General features: G+C 50.0%; 2 protein-coding genes across 12 annotated transcripts in view; both read right to left on the bottom strand.

The window, feature by feature from the left end:
• The window catches only part of STARD3 (StAR related lipid transfer domain containing 3), a 196,824-nt gene that overhangs the window by 114,779 nt on the left and 66,094 nt on the right, over window positions 1-15,951 (bottom strand). The gene's annotated exons all lie outside the window — the stretch shown is intronic.
• Window positions 1-15,951, bottom strand: part of LOC137437986 (uncharacterized) — a 52,071-nt gene that overhangs the window by 4,988 nt on the left and 31,132 nt on the right. For 7 of the 11 annotated variants that reach the window (XM_068132804.2, XM_068132802.2, XM_078766701.1 and 4 more), the window contains exons 6-8: window positions 14,988-15,199; window positions 14,230-14,359; window positions 12,194-12,298 (exon numbers count right to left, since the gene is read on the bottom strand). In XM_068132804.2, coding sequence (XP_067988905.2) covers window positions 12,194-12,298; window positions 14,230-14,359; window positions 14,988-15,199 — 447 coding nt within the window. Of the gene's footprint in view, window positions 1-8,446; window positions 8,557-12,193; window positions 12,320-14,229; window positions 14,360-14,987; window positions 15,200-15,951 lie in introns of those variants that run through there. The other 4 variants (XM_078766697.1, XM_078766699.1, XM_078766696.1 and 1 more) reach the window with 3 other exon arrangements.

Genomic DNA, 15,951 nt, shown 5'->3' with positions numbered 1-15,951 from the left:
AGAGAAGCTCATGGAAAACGTGAAAGATGAGGAAGTTGTTGTGGTAGGAGGAGACCTGAATGGACATGTGGGAAGGAGTATCGATGGTTTTGAGGGAGTTCATGGGGGTTACGGATATGGTGTGAGAAATGGAGAAGGTGAAATGATTTTGGAGTTTGCTGATGGAGCTGATTTGTTGATTTGTAATACTCAGTTCCAGAAAGAGGATAATAAGCTTGTTACATACATGTCAGGTGGGTCGACGACAACCGTTGACTACCTGATGGTGCGTAGGCGAGATAGGGGGCACCTCCGGTACACAAAGGTGATCCCGGGGGAGGAGGCTGTTTCACAGCACCACTTGGTTGTCTGCGACATAAGGGTGAAAGGTGCGAGGAGAGCTCGGCGGGTGAAGTACCAACCGAGAATGAAGGTGTGGAGGTTGAAAGAGGTGACAGTAAGGGAGGCATTAAAAGAGAGGCTGAGTAGGGTAGAGGATGATGTGGTTGAGCTTGAAAGTGGTTGGATGTCAATGAAAGCTAGTCTGTTGGGAGCCGTTGGTGAAGTATGTGGATGGACAAAAGGACCACCGAGGCACTCGGAAACATGGTGGTGGGATGATGAAGTTGGAAAGAGGACTGACAAGAAGAGGAAGAAGTTCAAGGAGTGGCAGGAGGCGAAGGGTACGGGAGCAGAAACAGCAGAGCATGAAAGTTATAAGGCAGCCAGGAAGGATGCAAAGAAAGAGGTAGCAAAGGCGCAGGAGGCATGTCGGAAAATGTTCGGAGAACGCTTGGATTCGGAAGAAGGTCAGAAAGCAGTATTCAGGATTGCAAAGCAGATAGCGAAAGAGAGGTGTGATGTGATGGGGGTGAGTTGCTTGAAGGATGAAGTGGGACAAATCGTTGTCGACCCAGATGGAATTAAAGGAAGATGGAAAAGATATATGGAAATGCTGTTGAATACAGAGAATGAATGGGATGGCAACATCGAGAGTAACCCAGTTTTAGGACCGGCAGAGAAGATAACTGAGAAGGAAGTTGAGGAAGCGATAAAAGCAATGAAGAGTGGAAAAGCGGAAGGGCCGACGGGAGTTGTGGGAGATATGTTGAAGGCAGCAGGAAGTTGGGGTGTGAAGAGAATGACAGAGATCTGTAATCTGGTGGTGAAAGAAGGCCGCATTCCAGTGGATTGGGAACTGAGTACCCTTGTCCCTCTATACAAGGGGAAAGGTGACCCTCTGGAGTGTGGCTCGTACCAAGTGATAAAGTTATTGGAGCATGGAATGAAGGTATTGGAAAGGGTGTTGGAGAGGAGGATAAGGAATAAAGTGAAGATCGACGAAATGCCGTTTGGATTTATGCCAGGAAGAGGAACGACAGACGTGCTTTTCATTGTGAGGCAGTTGCAGGAGAAGTACATGGAGAAGAGGAAGAAGTTGTTTCTTGGGTTTGTTGATCTGGAGAAAGCATTCGATCGGGTTCCACGCAAAGTATTGACATGGGCATTGAGGAAGTTAGGAGTGGAGGAATGGTTGATCAGAGTAGTGATGGCAATGTACAAAAGAGCGCGCACAGCTGTAAGGACGAAGGACGGGAACAGTGGTGAGTTTGAGGTGAAGGTGGGAGTGCATCAGGGGTCGGTACTAAGTCCACTACTATTTGTAGCTGTGATGGAGGTGCTGGCTCAGAACGTAAAGGAGGGTTTACCGTGGGAGTTGTTGTATGCAGATGATCTGGTGTTGATTGCGGAAAGTATGGATGGACTGAAGGAAAAGATGAACAAGTGGAAGGAATGTACGGAGACAAAAGGTCTGAAGGTGAATATCGGAAAGACGAAGGTGATGGCAAGTGGTAAAGCATGTGGTGGGGTGGAAAGAACTGGGAAGTGGCCGTGTGCTGTGTGCAGAAAGGGTGTCGGAGTGAACTCCATTCAATGTACAATGTGCGCTGAGTGGGTTCATCAAAAATGTAGTGGTCTGAGAGGGTCATTTTCCAGTGTGGCAGCTACATTCAAATGTAAGGTGTGCACAGAGGGAGCTGCAGATGGAGGAAATGTTGAGTTGGATCTTGGAGACGGCGTGAAGCTGGAAGGTGTGAAAACATTTTGCTACCTCGGAGACATGCTGAATGGAAAAGGTGGATCTGACTCGGCAACGGTTGCTCGAGTGAGATGTGCATGGAAGAAGTTTCGAGAACGGAGTGGCGTGCTGATGAGGAGGGGAGTGTCGCTGAAGCTGAAGGGAAAGGTGTATGCTGCATGTGTGAGAAGTGTTATGATTTATGGGAGCGAGACATGGGTAATGAACGTAGAGCAGCAACGAAGGCTGGAAAGGGTGGAAATGCGAATGGTTCGATGGATGTGCGGAGTATCGTTGAGAGAGAGGAAGACAAATGATGAATTGCGAAAGATGATGGGAATATTGACTGTGATTGATGCTGTGAAGAGGAACAGGTTGAGATGGTTTGGTCATGTGTAGAGGAAGGATGAAAGTGACTGGTTGAGAAGAGTGATGGAAATTAATGTAGAAGGAAGTAGAGGACGGGGAAGACCGAGAAAGACTTGGCTAAAGATGGTGGAAGAAGAAATGCGGGCAAGGGGGTTAACAAGGAGAGATGCAGAAAATAGGGCAAAATGGAGAAGATTGTCATGGGGACCACAAGGCTAACCCCTGCTCTAGCAGGGAAAATGGCCTTCAAATGCATGTTGTTGTTGTTTTGTTTTGTTGATTTTCCGAATTTCTGTAATAATCTCGAAAGATTTTAATTTTTATTAACAGCATGTGCTATTTAATACAAAATAGATATATTTATCCTGTATTATTGAAATAAGACGCATAATTTGAAACACTTTGATTAATTGATTGAATATTTAATTTTTGTAATGCTATATATTATACTAAAGCGCGGCGTTACGCGCGCTGCTTGCGAGCAAGGAGGAAGCGGACAAGCAGTAACATATAAACGTCTTTATTGTAAGAGCTCACTGTAACACTGGCCCGCTCCGGGCTGGGCGCCCGGTGTATATCATGAGGCCACGCCTACCCCTCGGGCGTGGCCACCGCCCACTTGGTGCGCGGGATGATGTCACCACGCCAGTGGGTTTTTGTGTCCGCCACACGCACCCCCCCAGAATTCCCGCGCACCTGGAGGGCCAGTTTGCGGGGCAGACGAATGACCTGGCCGAAGCGCCCCCTGGCGATCGGCGGCGTCCGGGGTGCAGGGATGCCAGGTGGGATGCCCCTGGCTGCCCCTGGGATGGGTGCAGGACCGGGGGGCGGCGTGGCGGCGGGGCTGGGCGGTGCCGGGGGTCCGCCCGCAGGAGGGCATCCCCGACGTGGGGGTCGGGCCACTGGCGGTGGATGGTCCACATCGAGGTGGGCCGGCTTGAGGCGGTCTACCGAAACGTGGTCAGGAGTACCGCCGATGTCCAGGGTGAAGTGCTTCGCCCCGGTCTCCAGCACGCGGAAAGGCCCATCGTACGGGGGCCGCAGTGGTGTCCGACGGGCATCGTGCCGGACGAAGACGTATTCCGGGGCGACGTGCGTCGGTGGGTGCCCGTGGCATGCCGTTGGCACCGGGGCGAACCTCTGGGCGGTCTCTTGCAGAGCGGAGCGCTGCTGTGCTGCGGACCATGGTGCGGTGGAGTCGGGGAGGAATTCCCCAGGCACCCGCAGCGGTTGCCCGAAGACCAACTCCGCCGCGGATGCGCGCAGGTCCTCCTTGGGCGCCGTCCGGAGGCCCAGCAGGACCCAGGGGAGCCTGTCGACCCAGCCGCCGTCGCGGAGGGTGGCCCGGAGCGCGGCCTTCAATGAGCGGTGAAATCGCTCACACAGGCCGTTAGCCTGGGGGTGGTAGGCCGTGGTTCGGTGCAGCCGGACCCCGAGCCCCTGCGCAACCGCCCCCCAGAGCTCCGAGGTGAACTGGGGGCCGCGGTCGGATGAGATGTCTGAGGGGGCGCCGAACCGGGCGACCCAGGTGGCGATGAAAGCCTGCGCGACATCGGCCGCCGTTGTCGACGCCAAGGGCACGGCCTCCGGCCACCGGGTGGTGCGGTCCACCATGGTGAGGACGTAGGTGAAACCCCGTGAGGGGGGCAGAGGTCCCACCAGGTCCACGTGGACGTGGTCAAACCGGCGTTCCGGCACCGTGAACGGGGCCAACGGGGCCTGGGTGTGCCGGTGCACCTTGGCGCGCTGGCACGCGAGGCACGTCCTGGCCCAGCCGCGGACGGCCTTCCGGAGGCCATGCCAGGCGAACTTGTCGTCGATCAGCCTTTGGGAGGCCCTCGCGCCCGGGTGGGACAGGCCGTGGATGGCGTCAAACACCTGGCGCCGCCAGCCCGCGGGCACGATGGGGCGAGGACGCCCGAGGGAGACGTCGCACAAGAGGGCCGCGCCCGCGCCGTCGAACGGCACCTCGGTGACGCGGAGGCCCGTGACGGCGGTCCGCAAGGCCTGGACGTCGGGGTCAGCGGCCTGGTCCGCTGCCATCCGGGCATAGTCGATGCCGAGGTGGACTGCGTGGGCGACGGCCCGGGACAGGCAATCCGCCCCCGGGTTGTCCTTCCCCACGACGTGCTGGATGTCCGTCGTGTACTCGGACACGGCCGAGAGGTGACGCTGCTGCCGGGCCGACCACGGCTCGGTGACCTTGCCCATCGCGAAGATCAGCGGCTTGTGGTCGACGAAGGCAGTGAACGCATGGCCCTCGAGCAGATGGCGGAAGTGCCTGACCGCCAAGTGAAGTCCGAGCAACTCGCGGTCGAAGGTACTGTAACGGCGTTCGGGCGGGCGAAGCTGCCGGCTAAAGAACGCCAGCGGTTGCCAAGCTCCACGCACCCATTGCTCGTGCACCGCGCCCACCGCGTAGTCCGAGGCATCGGTGGTGAGGGCGATCGGTGCATCGGGCGCCGGGTGCACGAGCATGGTGGCGTTAGCCAAGGCGAGCTTCGTGCCCGTGAACGCCGTGTCCATCTGCTCGGTCCAGGTAACGTCGCCTTTGCCCGGCTTACCTCGGAGAGCTTCGTGCAGGGGGCGCAGGAGCTGGGCGATGCGGGGCAGGAACCGATGGTAAAAGTTCACCATGCCCAGGAACTCCTGCAGCCCTCTGATCGTGCGGGGGCGCGGAAACCCCTTCACCGCCTCCACCTTGGCCGGCAGGGGGACGGCTCCGTGCCTGGTGACACGGTGCCCCAGAAAATCGATTGTGGCGGCACCGAACCAGCACTTTGCGGGGTTCACAATCAGGCCATGCTGGCCCAGGCGTTCGAAGAGCATGCAGAGGTGGCGTAGGTGCTCTTCGCGGGACGCGCTGGCGACGAGGATATCGTCCAGGTAGACGTAGACAAAATCCAAGTCGCGCAGGACGCTGTCCATCAGTCGCTGGAACGCCTGAGCCGCATTCTTCAGACCGAAGGGCATGCGCAGTAACTCGAAGAGTCCAAATGGCGTGATGACCGCCGTCTTCGGGACGTCCTCCGGCCTGACGGGGACCTGATGGTAGCCGCGTATGAGGTCCACCTTCGAGAAGAAGGACCTGCCTGCCAAACGGGCGGAAAAGTCCTGAATTTGGGGGACGGGGTAGCGGTCGGGAGTCGTGGCGTCATTGAGACGGCGATAGTCCCCGCACGGTCGCCATCCCCCGCCGGGCTTCGGCACGATGTGCAGCGGCGACGCCCAAGCGCTCTCTGAGCGCCGAACGATGCCGAGTCGCTCCAGGGTAGCGAACTCCACTTTTGCCACCACCAGCTTCGTCGGCTCGAGGCGGCGTGCCCGGGCGTAGACCGGTGGCCCGACGGTGGGGATGTGATGGGCCACCCCGTGCTTGACGGCCCCCGCCGAGAAGGTGGGCTGCGTGAGGGCCGGGAAGCCGGCGAGGAGGCGGGTGAATGCGTCCGCTGCCGGAAGCGTACAGACCAACGTGGCCGGAACCGAACCGTTCGGCAAGCCGCTTGGCAAGCCGCTCGTTGAGCTGGGCAACGCACAAGCGAGCGAGCTGAACGTCTCGGCCTGGACAAGACGTCTGCGCTTGACGTCGACCAGGAGCCCATTAGCGCACAGGAAGTCCGCGCCAAGCAGTGCTATGGGCACGTCGGCGGTGACGAACGTCCATCGGAAAACCTGCCCTCCAAACCGCAGAGAGAGGCAGCGTTTTCCGTACGTACGGATGGGCGTCCCGTTCGCGGCAAGCAGCGTGGGGCCCCCACCCGCGGCGTGCTTGTCTGACATGCCGGCGGGAATGACACTCACCTGCGCTCCCGTGTCGCACAGGTAACGGCGCCCGGAGAAGGTGTCCGTTATGAACAGCAGGCTGCTCGAACGGCCGGCGCTCATCGCCACTATTGAGCGCCGGCCCGGGCGTTTCCCGACCTGTTGAAGGAGCATGGCGGATGACACTGCCGAGCTTCGTGGCCGAACTTGGCGTGGAACCAGCACCAGGTGGTGGAGCTGGAGGAGCGCGGCTGGCTCCGCCAGGCCGGTGGAGTTGGCGGGTTTCCCCGCGGTGGCGGTTTTCGCCGCGGCGGTGGGCGGGGCGTGGCGGCGTTCACGAGGTGCGTATACGCATGCTGCGTATGCTGTAGAAGCTGATGCTGTGGAACATGCTGCGTATGCTGTAGAAGCTGATGCTGTGGAACAGCAGCATCAGCAGCATCAGCAGCATCAGCCTCGAGGGCCGTGACGGCCACGCCGACTCTCGCCCGCGTGTCCGAAGCGGCGAAGTACCTGTCCGCCTCGGCTGCCAATGCTCGGGGTTCCGTTAGCCCGGTCCCGGCCAACGCGAGGCGAACCTGTGCTGGAAGTTGGCGCCGGAAAAGCGCCCGGAATAGGGAACCGGGGGCTTCGTCGCCCAACAGTGACAGCATATGGTCCATTCGGACCGACGGGCGCGTGTCACCGAGCTCGGGGAGATCCAGGAGGCGGTCGGCCCGTGCGTCGTCCGTGAGGCCGAACGTGGCTAGGAGTAGCCGCTTGAGTGCCTCGTACTTGTGGCCGTCCGGTGGGTGGCGAAGGACGGACACAACTCGAGCGGCCGTGCCGGGCCCGAGGGAGGCGACGACGTGGCAATAGCGCGTGTCATCGCCGGTGAGGAGCCGAAGCTGAAATTGGGCTTCGGCCTGGACGAACCAGACTTCGGCCTGAGCCTCCCAAAATTCCGGAAGTTTGACGAAGTTGGCCATGGCAATGGCGTCGCGTGTGGAAGGATCGCTCCGGCAGATCCAACGTCGAGGGGGTCACCAGTAAAGCGCGGCGTTACGCGCGCTGCTTGCGAACAAGGAGGAAGCGGACAAGCGGTAACATATAAACGTCTTTATTGTAAGAGCTCACTGTAACACTGGCCCGCTCCGGGCTGGGCGCCCGGTGTATATCATGAGGCCACGCCTACCCCTCGGGCGTGGCCACCGCCCACTTGGTGCGCGGGATGATGTCACCACGCCAGTGGGTTTTTGTGTCTGCCACAATACCATTTTAAAGTCATTGTCGGCTATTTAATGCAAATATTTAGATATTTTGAATGTAATTATTGACATTCATATATTGACCGAAGCATTTCAACCTTTTAAATGAATTTCTTCTGTTTTGATTGGTTCACCAATGCAAATAGATAATTGATTTCTTTTTCTGTCTGTATAATGTATTTGTTACTATGTGAAATTATTTATATTGTAAACTTGACATTATTAGTCCTTGGACTACAGTCATGTATATCTTTTATTTTTTTCTTTTATTCTAATAAAACCGAATTGATTGATTGATTCATTCATTCATTCGATTCCTAAAGACCCAAAATTCGACTTGAAGCATTTCTTTTAAAAGTAGGCAAGAACAAATTGTTCGATCATCACGGGTTGGGAGAGCATGTCAGTGGTAGTGGTGGTGCATAGCTTTAGTATCCTTGTTTGTTAGGCCTACCTTGTGTTATTAGTTGTGACTCACATGATGGTAATCCGTTCAAATGTTAAATATTAATTTTCGGCATTTCCCATTCAGATCAACACGACTCCATCACTATATCCTGAATCCCTGGGCATGATAATTCGGGCCCTTTTCACATGACTTTATGAGGTGACAGTTTCTCGCTTCATCTATGGATTGATTAAAGGTTTTTGAAATTGATGAAATCAAACAAAAAAAATTGCACACCTGACAAGTGAACGTGCACCACACTGGTGACTGCAATTATCGTACACCACCCGACCCCAACAACGAAAATGAATGTACTACAACCCAACCACCAAAATGAACGTACCCCACCCCGACCACCCCATCTCACCTCTGACCTATATAGCCTGGGTTTGAATCCTGACACAGCTATAAAGTTTCACTCTGGTGCAGGGCGAAGCATCAACGTGTGCACATCGTCCCTCAGATGGACGTTAGGCCGGAAGACCCGTCCACAAGCATTGGCCGTTGGTGGACGTTAAATATCCCTCGGTGCCTTTCTCGAAGAGTAAGTAAGTTATCGCTGGTGCTCTCAACAAGTCACAGAATCCTACCCAAATCGCCTCCCGTCAAGTGTCCTCTGTCGGAGTGGAGATCCGTCCGGGATCTGATCGAGCCTCGAAACATTTCTCGACCTGTGGTGCAAACCTCTCATCAGGATGTGCCCACATTTTGATAGGTGTGAATACAAGTTCAAAAGCAAATTCGCATACAGAGAGTGATAGACAACCCTATAGATAAAGTCACGTGGGTGAAAAATACCCGTGCTTATTCAATGCCAAATCCTTGTGATTAGTTTATAAATGTACGCAAAGAGAAAACTTTAGGACAGAGTAAAGTGCTTATTAGAGGAGCCAATTATTTTGAATGCTTGCCACTCCGAGTTAAGATGCAAGGTCAAAAGAGGATTGGAAACATTTTGGTCGTGACGTCATAGAGCGTCGTCGTGACCTTTCTGTAATTAATCCCATTATGAGGACTATCAGCCTTGCATGAGCAGAGCCCGCTTCCTCTTGTGATGTAGAACCGAATCTCCATATACATTCCATATCTAGGCCTTTGTTTGGATATTTACGTTGCTCTTCGTTTATCATACACCTCCACTGTCAGGTCCATCCAAACAGGGAAATATCTCTCTCAATTCCTCTGTTGAAGACCATATAAAAGGCATAATGTTACAGGAATACACGTCATCATAAACATACTCATCATCATTATGCACCATGCTCTATACCCGTGGTTCCCAACCTTGGGGCCATGGTGTATTTCTCGGGGGGGCCATGGGGTAATTTGAACCATACTAAAAATTAAATATTGTTTTTTGTTTTTTTAAATATTGTTTTGACTTTGATAGTTTTGTTTTTTCCTATTGCAGATTTGACGTTATGGCTTCTGGGAGTAAAAAAAGAAAGTATCTTGACGAATACATAAAGCTTGGATTCACGTCCATTACCGTGTCTGGCCAAGAGAAACCACAATGTGTGCTGTGTCACAAGGTTTTGAGTACTGAATCCATGAGGCCATCCAAGTTGAAGTTGCACCTCGAGACGAATCACGCACAACATGCAAAGCAGGATCCCAAATTTTTCAAGCGGCATGAAAGAAATTTAAAGCGACAGAAGTTGGATGAGGGAGGAGCTTTTCAACAACAAAATTAAGCAACTGTCCAGGCTTCTTATGAAGTTTCTCTTGAAATTGCAAAGAAGAAAAAAAACCCCACTCGATTGGGGAGACACTCATCAAGCCTTGTATCCTCCTCATTGTCTAACGGATTCTCGGCAAGGCAGAAGCTCGCAAAGTTGAACAGGTGTCTTTATCGAATAACACAGTGCAGCGTCATATCCGTGACATGTCGGAAGATGTGAAACAACAGATCATCAATGAGATTAAGGCGGCGCCTTTCGGCTTATTTTCTTTTCAACTTGATGAATCGACCGATGTTAATTCCTGCTCCCAGCTACTGGCATTCGTTCGCTATGTCAAGGGAGATGATATCAAGGAAGAATTCTTGTTCTGCAGTGCCCTGGAAACAACGACAAAAGCTAACGACATCATGGAAAAAATGAAGTTGTTCTTCGATGCGGGAGGAATTCAGTGGGAGAATGTATGCGGTATCTGTACTGTGCTCCTGCCATGCTTGGTTCCAAATCCGGATTCCAAGCAAAAGTGAAGATGCTGGCACCACAAGCAAAAGGAACCCACTGTATGATTCATCGCTACGCCCTGGCTTGAAAGACTCTCCCTCTCTCATTGAAGAAAGTTCTTGAAGTCGTAATCAAGATTGTTAACTACATCAAGGCAGGGGCTCTCAACACTCGAATGTTCAAGGAGCTGTGCAAAGACATGAACGCAGAACATGAAACGTTGATGTACTATACTGCTGTACGCTGGCTTTCGAAAGGGAATGTTCTAAACCACATCTTTGAACTTCATGCAGAAGTCAAACATTTCTTGAATCTTCAAGGGAAACATGACCTCCATGTTATGGACCTACATGGTCCATGACCTACAAACATGACCTACATGGTTATGCATTACGACGAAGAATTGTGGAACGAACGACTTGCTTATCTTGCTGACATTTTTGAGCAGCAGAACCAGCTGAACCTCAAGCTCCAAGGAAGAGCGACTAATATTATTCTTTTCCACAATCATCTCAGAGGATTTGTTGCCAACCTCCAAAACTGGCGCAGGAAAGTGAACACAGGAAACATTGCTATGTTTGAAAGAATGTCTGAATTGCAAGACGGCATGGGAAAAGAGCTTGATCCTGTACTGAAAAATGATATTCTTGAGCATTTGCAGACACTGGAGCTAGAATTTCATAAGTATTTTCCTGATTTAGACGACAATGAGGCAAAAATTGTGAGGAATCCTTTTTCCATCAACCTTTGCATGGAGAGCATGCCGGAGGCAATGCAAGATGAATTCCTGGATCTCCGAAACGATTCTTTTGCCAAAGACACATTCAAAGAGAAGAGCTTGACGGAGTTTTGGGTGGGAATGGGTCGCTACCCTAATATCAGCCAGATAGCTATCCGGGTGCTTCTGCCATTCTCGTCTACCTATCTCTGCGAAGCGGGGTTTTCCACGCTGTTGAATATCAAATCGAAACAGCATAATTGGCTCCACGTGGAAGATGACCTCCGCTGTGCCCTGACTCTGACTCCACCACGGATACCCCAATTGGTAGCTAAAATGCAATTTCAGCCATCCCACCAAGTTTTTAATTCACTTTTACGGTGCATGCACCACGTCGCTAGTTTTTATTACCTGAGTTGTTGTCAAATTGAGTTTCTTTTTGTGAGATTATAACACACTGCGTTAAATACAGACACAACAGAGGTTTTTAGTTTTCACATATTCTTGACTTGGAACCTTTTCATACTGTTTTCTTGTGTGACAGTTCTATTTTATGCTGTCCATAGTGTTGCTACTGATAATATTAAAATCTCATATCAAACATGCATCATTTGAGCGATGTTGCTTTGTTTGCTTCTTCCAAAAACGATGTAGTTGGGAGCCAGTAAGGAACAGAAAAAAACTATGGAACTAAATGTTCATGTTGGCCACTTGGAATTCCTCATTTTCTGTGAAAGAATTTACCAATTCTCATACAAACAAAATAGGCAATTAAAGGAAAAAACACCTCTCAGAATGCACCACAGAGCATCTAGAAATCAAAATTTTCAGGGGGACATGCCCCCAGACCCCCCTAGCCTGCTTACACGCGCTCTGCTGCTTCACCCTCGCGAAAGGGAGGGGGTGCTGGGGATGTGCTCTGGGAGCCAAGGTGGCCATAACACAAAAAAGGTTGGGAACCCCTGCTCTATACAGAGCGAAGATTCTGCCAAAGCAGTTTCTTGGCTGGGGTGCCAATCCTAGATGGGTCGCCGCTCTGACACAAGTCAGGGCAGGAATTTCTAAGCTGGCCATGGTGCCCGCGATAGCTCGTCTACTCTTTGTGAAGGACACCGTGGGATCTTTAACGTCCACCAACTAATGCTGACAGACGGGACACCAAGTTTAATGTCTATCTGAGGGACGGCACACACATTGTTGAATCATCCTGCCTGTGAAACATCAGGATGACAGTTTATATCTGGGTCGGGATTCAAACCCAGGGTAGACAGCTTAGAGGTGAGTGTGCATACCTCTAGAGTGTAGGCCATCTTGCCAGCCCTGATATAAAATACATGGTTCAATTATCCACAACCGACAAGAGGAGGCAATAGAGAAAGGTACATTCCAGAAGGGTACAATGAGGACTACCTTTGGAAGAAGTGGGCGAAGAGGAAGGTTGTGATGTAGAGGTGGAGCTTTGAGGTTGCTCCGCCCAAGTAACCCGGCGCTTTGACTCCATCTTTGGGGCAGATCCTGGGGCGTTGATGGATTTGTCTGTGCTTACAGAGACGTCATGATATTTGGAATATAGACGAGTTGGATTTCTGAGAAATGTGAATGTTAGGTGCATTTTTGGGTAAAAGATGGGAACCTCACTTTTTAACATAATTAGGTTATGCTGAATTCGATTAACCCGGTTCCCAAGCCGAATTTTGAGTTTTTGACCTTCTAATTAGCGTAAAGAAAATGGCCGCCAAATTGCCATTTTTGGACAATTTCTTTGAACAAGCATTTATATATCATATATATACAATATACATGCAGCTCTTTTACTTTAACTTTACAACTTTTACCCCAAAATGCACCTAGAAGCTTATACATGGCCTTTTTCATAAATCCGTCTAGTCTAGTCTATATTATGGTTGGCGACATATTGAAAGACATTCAAACTGATATTGAAATTGGACACTATAAAATGGGAAATGGTTTTAATAAGACAATGTTTCATACAACCATTTATTCTAAAATTAAGTATACATGGCCATGAAGCACAAACATTCAGGAATGTCACACATGTTGTTTTGCCAAACTACATCAAATTCATGCAAGGGGTCTGATCATCACTCTGTTGCTGTCAGGCACACATTGATGTGCACCTCAACTCTGAATAGCGACATTTGCAGCGTCGAGTCTTGCATTGCTTCTGGCATGCACAACAAATCATCTCGAGGCAACTTTATGGGTTCGGACTCAGTGAATGATCGTTTTAAGGCCATTTTCCCCGTTAGAGCGGGGGTTGGCCTTGCGGGCCCCATGACAATCATGGTTCCCTGTTTGAGGCAATGTTTTTATGGCCGGATGCCCTTCCTGACGCCAACCCTTAGTCGCCTCTTACGATGCGCAGGGATACGGTGTACCTATTCTAAACCAGGGTACACACCGGGATCATTCATCCCAGCAAGCTGGTACTCAATTTGCCGACCTCGGAAGGATGACAGGCTGAGTCAACCCCCCTGGCGTTAATTCAGCGATCGACCGGGATTTGAACCCAGGATCCTAGGATCCCGAGCCGGCACCCTAACCGCTAAGCCAACACCAGGCTCGGATTGGACTCAGTGACATCAGAATAGGCTCTAGTCCTGAATCACCACGTTTAAATCCCATTTCCACAGGTGCAGGAAGGTCAGGTATGGCACAATGAGCATTTTTCCATACCATGGCTTGATAGTGTACTCACATCAAATGGAAATGAAGAGCATCACTGAATAAATGTCGTCATATGTCGTGACGGAAAGAGCAAATAATAAAACATCATATGTCGTGCTGAATAAACAGGTTGTTCTGTGCACATTATATATACTGCAGACGAACGCTTCTGCAGATTTGATCATCTCCTCTGTGAATTCACCAATGCCCAAGCTCTTCAGCAGTTTATTCAAAACTCAAAAAAAAAAAAACTCAAAATTCGGCTTGGGAATTTTCGGTTCGGTTAATCTTCGGTTAATCGAAAAATCGAATAATGGAAAATTCGGTTAATCGAATTCAGCATACCCTAATTATGTTAAAAAGTGAGGTTCCCAACTTTTACCCAAAAATGCACATAGAATGGCCTTTTTCCATAAATGGCCTTTTTCCATAAATCCGTCTAGTCTAATATGAAGTGAGGACAACGCAGATTACCACATCCTCATGTCAGCTCACAAAAAACCAAATCCGCAGAACAGCTCACAATACCATAGGATAGGATTCTATTAAAGGCCTGTTTTTATATTAGTGCATTTCATGGTTATTTTTAATGTCATCACAAAACAAGGATATATAAAACAATAACAAAAAGGGTCATACCAATAAAGAAAGGAATTACGATGATAGCTGTGATGGTTTAAACATAATTACAAGAAGCTTCTCACATTATATAATTATTTAAATAGCCTACAAAAGTACCTTCATCTTCAAAAACTAACCTGAAGGGTCCAAGATGTTGCTTGTCCCCAAGTGAGTTAGGTCAGTCTCACGTCTTCCAACTCCTTCCTCTTTTGCCTCCTTTTGCCTCTCCACTTTGGTCGCTGAACCCCTGCATTCATTTCTCTCCATCTGGAAAGATAATGGATAAAATGGGCAGGATGAGGGTGTGAGAATAGAGACATCAGGTTGGTGACATGACAGACTGTTGAAGGCATTCAAGATAAATCACGTCGAGGAATGTTGGCTTGGGGCCAGGAGAGATGGGATGGAGAGAGGAAAGAGCAAATGAAGAAGAGGAAACCTTTTTCTGCATTTCTATTTCCAACTTGATATTCTATCAAAATGTTCCACTACATTAAATATTGTACTGTGGTCATTTACATATTATGTACCAGCATATGGTGGATACCTGAGTTAATTTCACCAATACACCACACTAACCTTGCCCTACACCTTCCCCCACCCCCCTCCCAACCCCTTCTTCCTATGTCCACTCCATCTCTACTTATTTTCTAACCACTCCTCCCCAAATTCCTCAAAACCCCATCTCTTTCTTATTCCCCCTTTTGCCTTCCTTTACTCTTTATTTTTTTTTAATCAAAATGCCCTCCTCCAACCACTTTCCTGCATACTTATTATGTAGATTGTAGATGGTTCCGTGCATTAATTATTCAAGCACAATATGGGATATTTCAAAGTAATAAATAACTAGCAACAGGTAATTAAGACATTATAGCATCTATATTTTAATACCAACCTGTTGTTGGTGCGAAAGGTCAATGGGTTTTTCTGATTGTTTGATGGTTCCTATCCCCGTTTCCATGGCAACACACACCTCAGGTCCAATTCTACAACTCAGGCCTGCCTTCCCCTCCTCGTCCTTTTCTTCTACCATTCCACTAGTTTCATCTTCTTCCACACCTTGCTCTTCAGTTGCCTGTATATGCAGCTCAACCAGTGTCTGCAGCTCTGTACACAGAGAAACAACGAAAGGCAGAAGTCAAAGATCTCATGGTGTCTCCTGCATGTGATAGAGGCACAGGCAACTAAAACGGCATTCGGCAGAGTGAATACCTCCACTAGGCTGAACAGTTAACGTTTTATATCCCTCTGATAGGCCGGATCTGCTGACCTTAACCAAAATCTAATCGGCTTGTTCTTGTCATCTAACCAACTTATCTGCCAAGTTATTATTTTTATTTTTTTTGTATGCAAGATCGAGGCTCGTGTAAGAGCTAACATCGATCACAAAAAGACAAGCTGACACATAACACATAAAACATATGATAAAGGGAGCGGGAGACAAGATGGGGAGAGAGAGGGGGAAGCACACAAGTACAACATTTGATAGCAGGAACATCGGGAGATCTGTGGCAGGGAGAGGGCTTGTGGGGAGGAGGCATGGGAAAGTTGGGGGGGGGGGGGTGGGAGGGGTATAAAACACATGGACACTGCTCGGACTTCCAGGAAAGAAGTTGGTATTTCAAAAATGTGGATCTGGGGTGAATTAGCGGGGGCAGAAAAGATCAAGATTTTGGATGGGGGAAGATAAGAGATGGTGGTGAACAGCTGTTTTAAAGACCTGGAGGGAGGAGTGGGATTGAAGAGAGTGAGGGAGTTTGTTCCAGAGGTGGGAGAAAAGAGGAATGAAAGAGTGAAGGTGAGCAGAGAGTCTTGATTTTGGCAGTTTAACCATAAGAGGGTTGCTGGCAGATATTGCG

The sequence above is a fragment of the Myxine glutinosa genome, chromosome 12 (genome assembly GCF_964187855.1).
Source record: "Myxine glutinosa chromosome 12, kmMyxGlut1.1, whole genome shotgun sequence".
Lineage (NCBI taxonomy): Eukaryota > Metazoa > Chordata > Myxini > Myxiniformes > Myxinidae > Myxine > Myxine glutinosa.
Note: the sequence above shows the minus strand (reverse complement) of the source record. Positions and strands in the feature narration are given on the sequence as shown.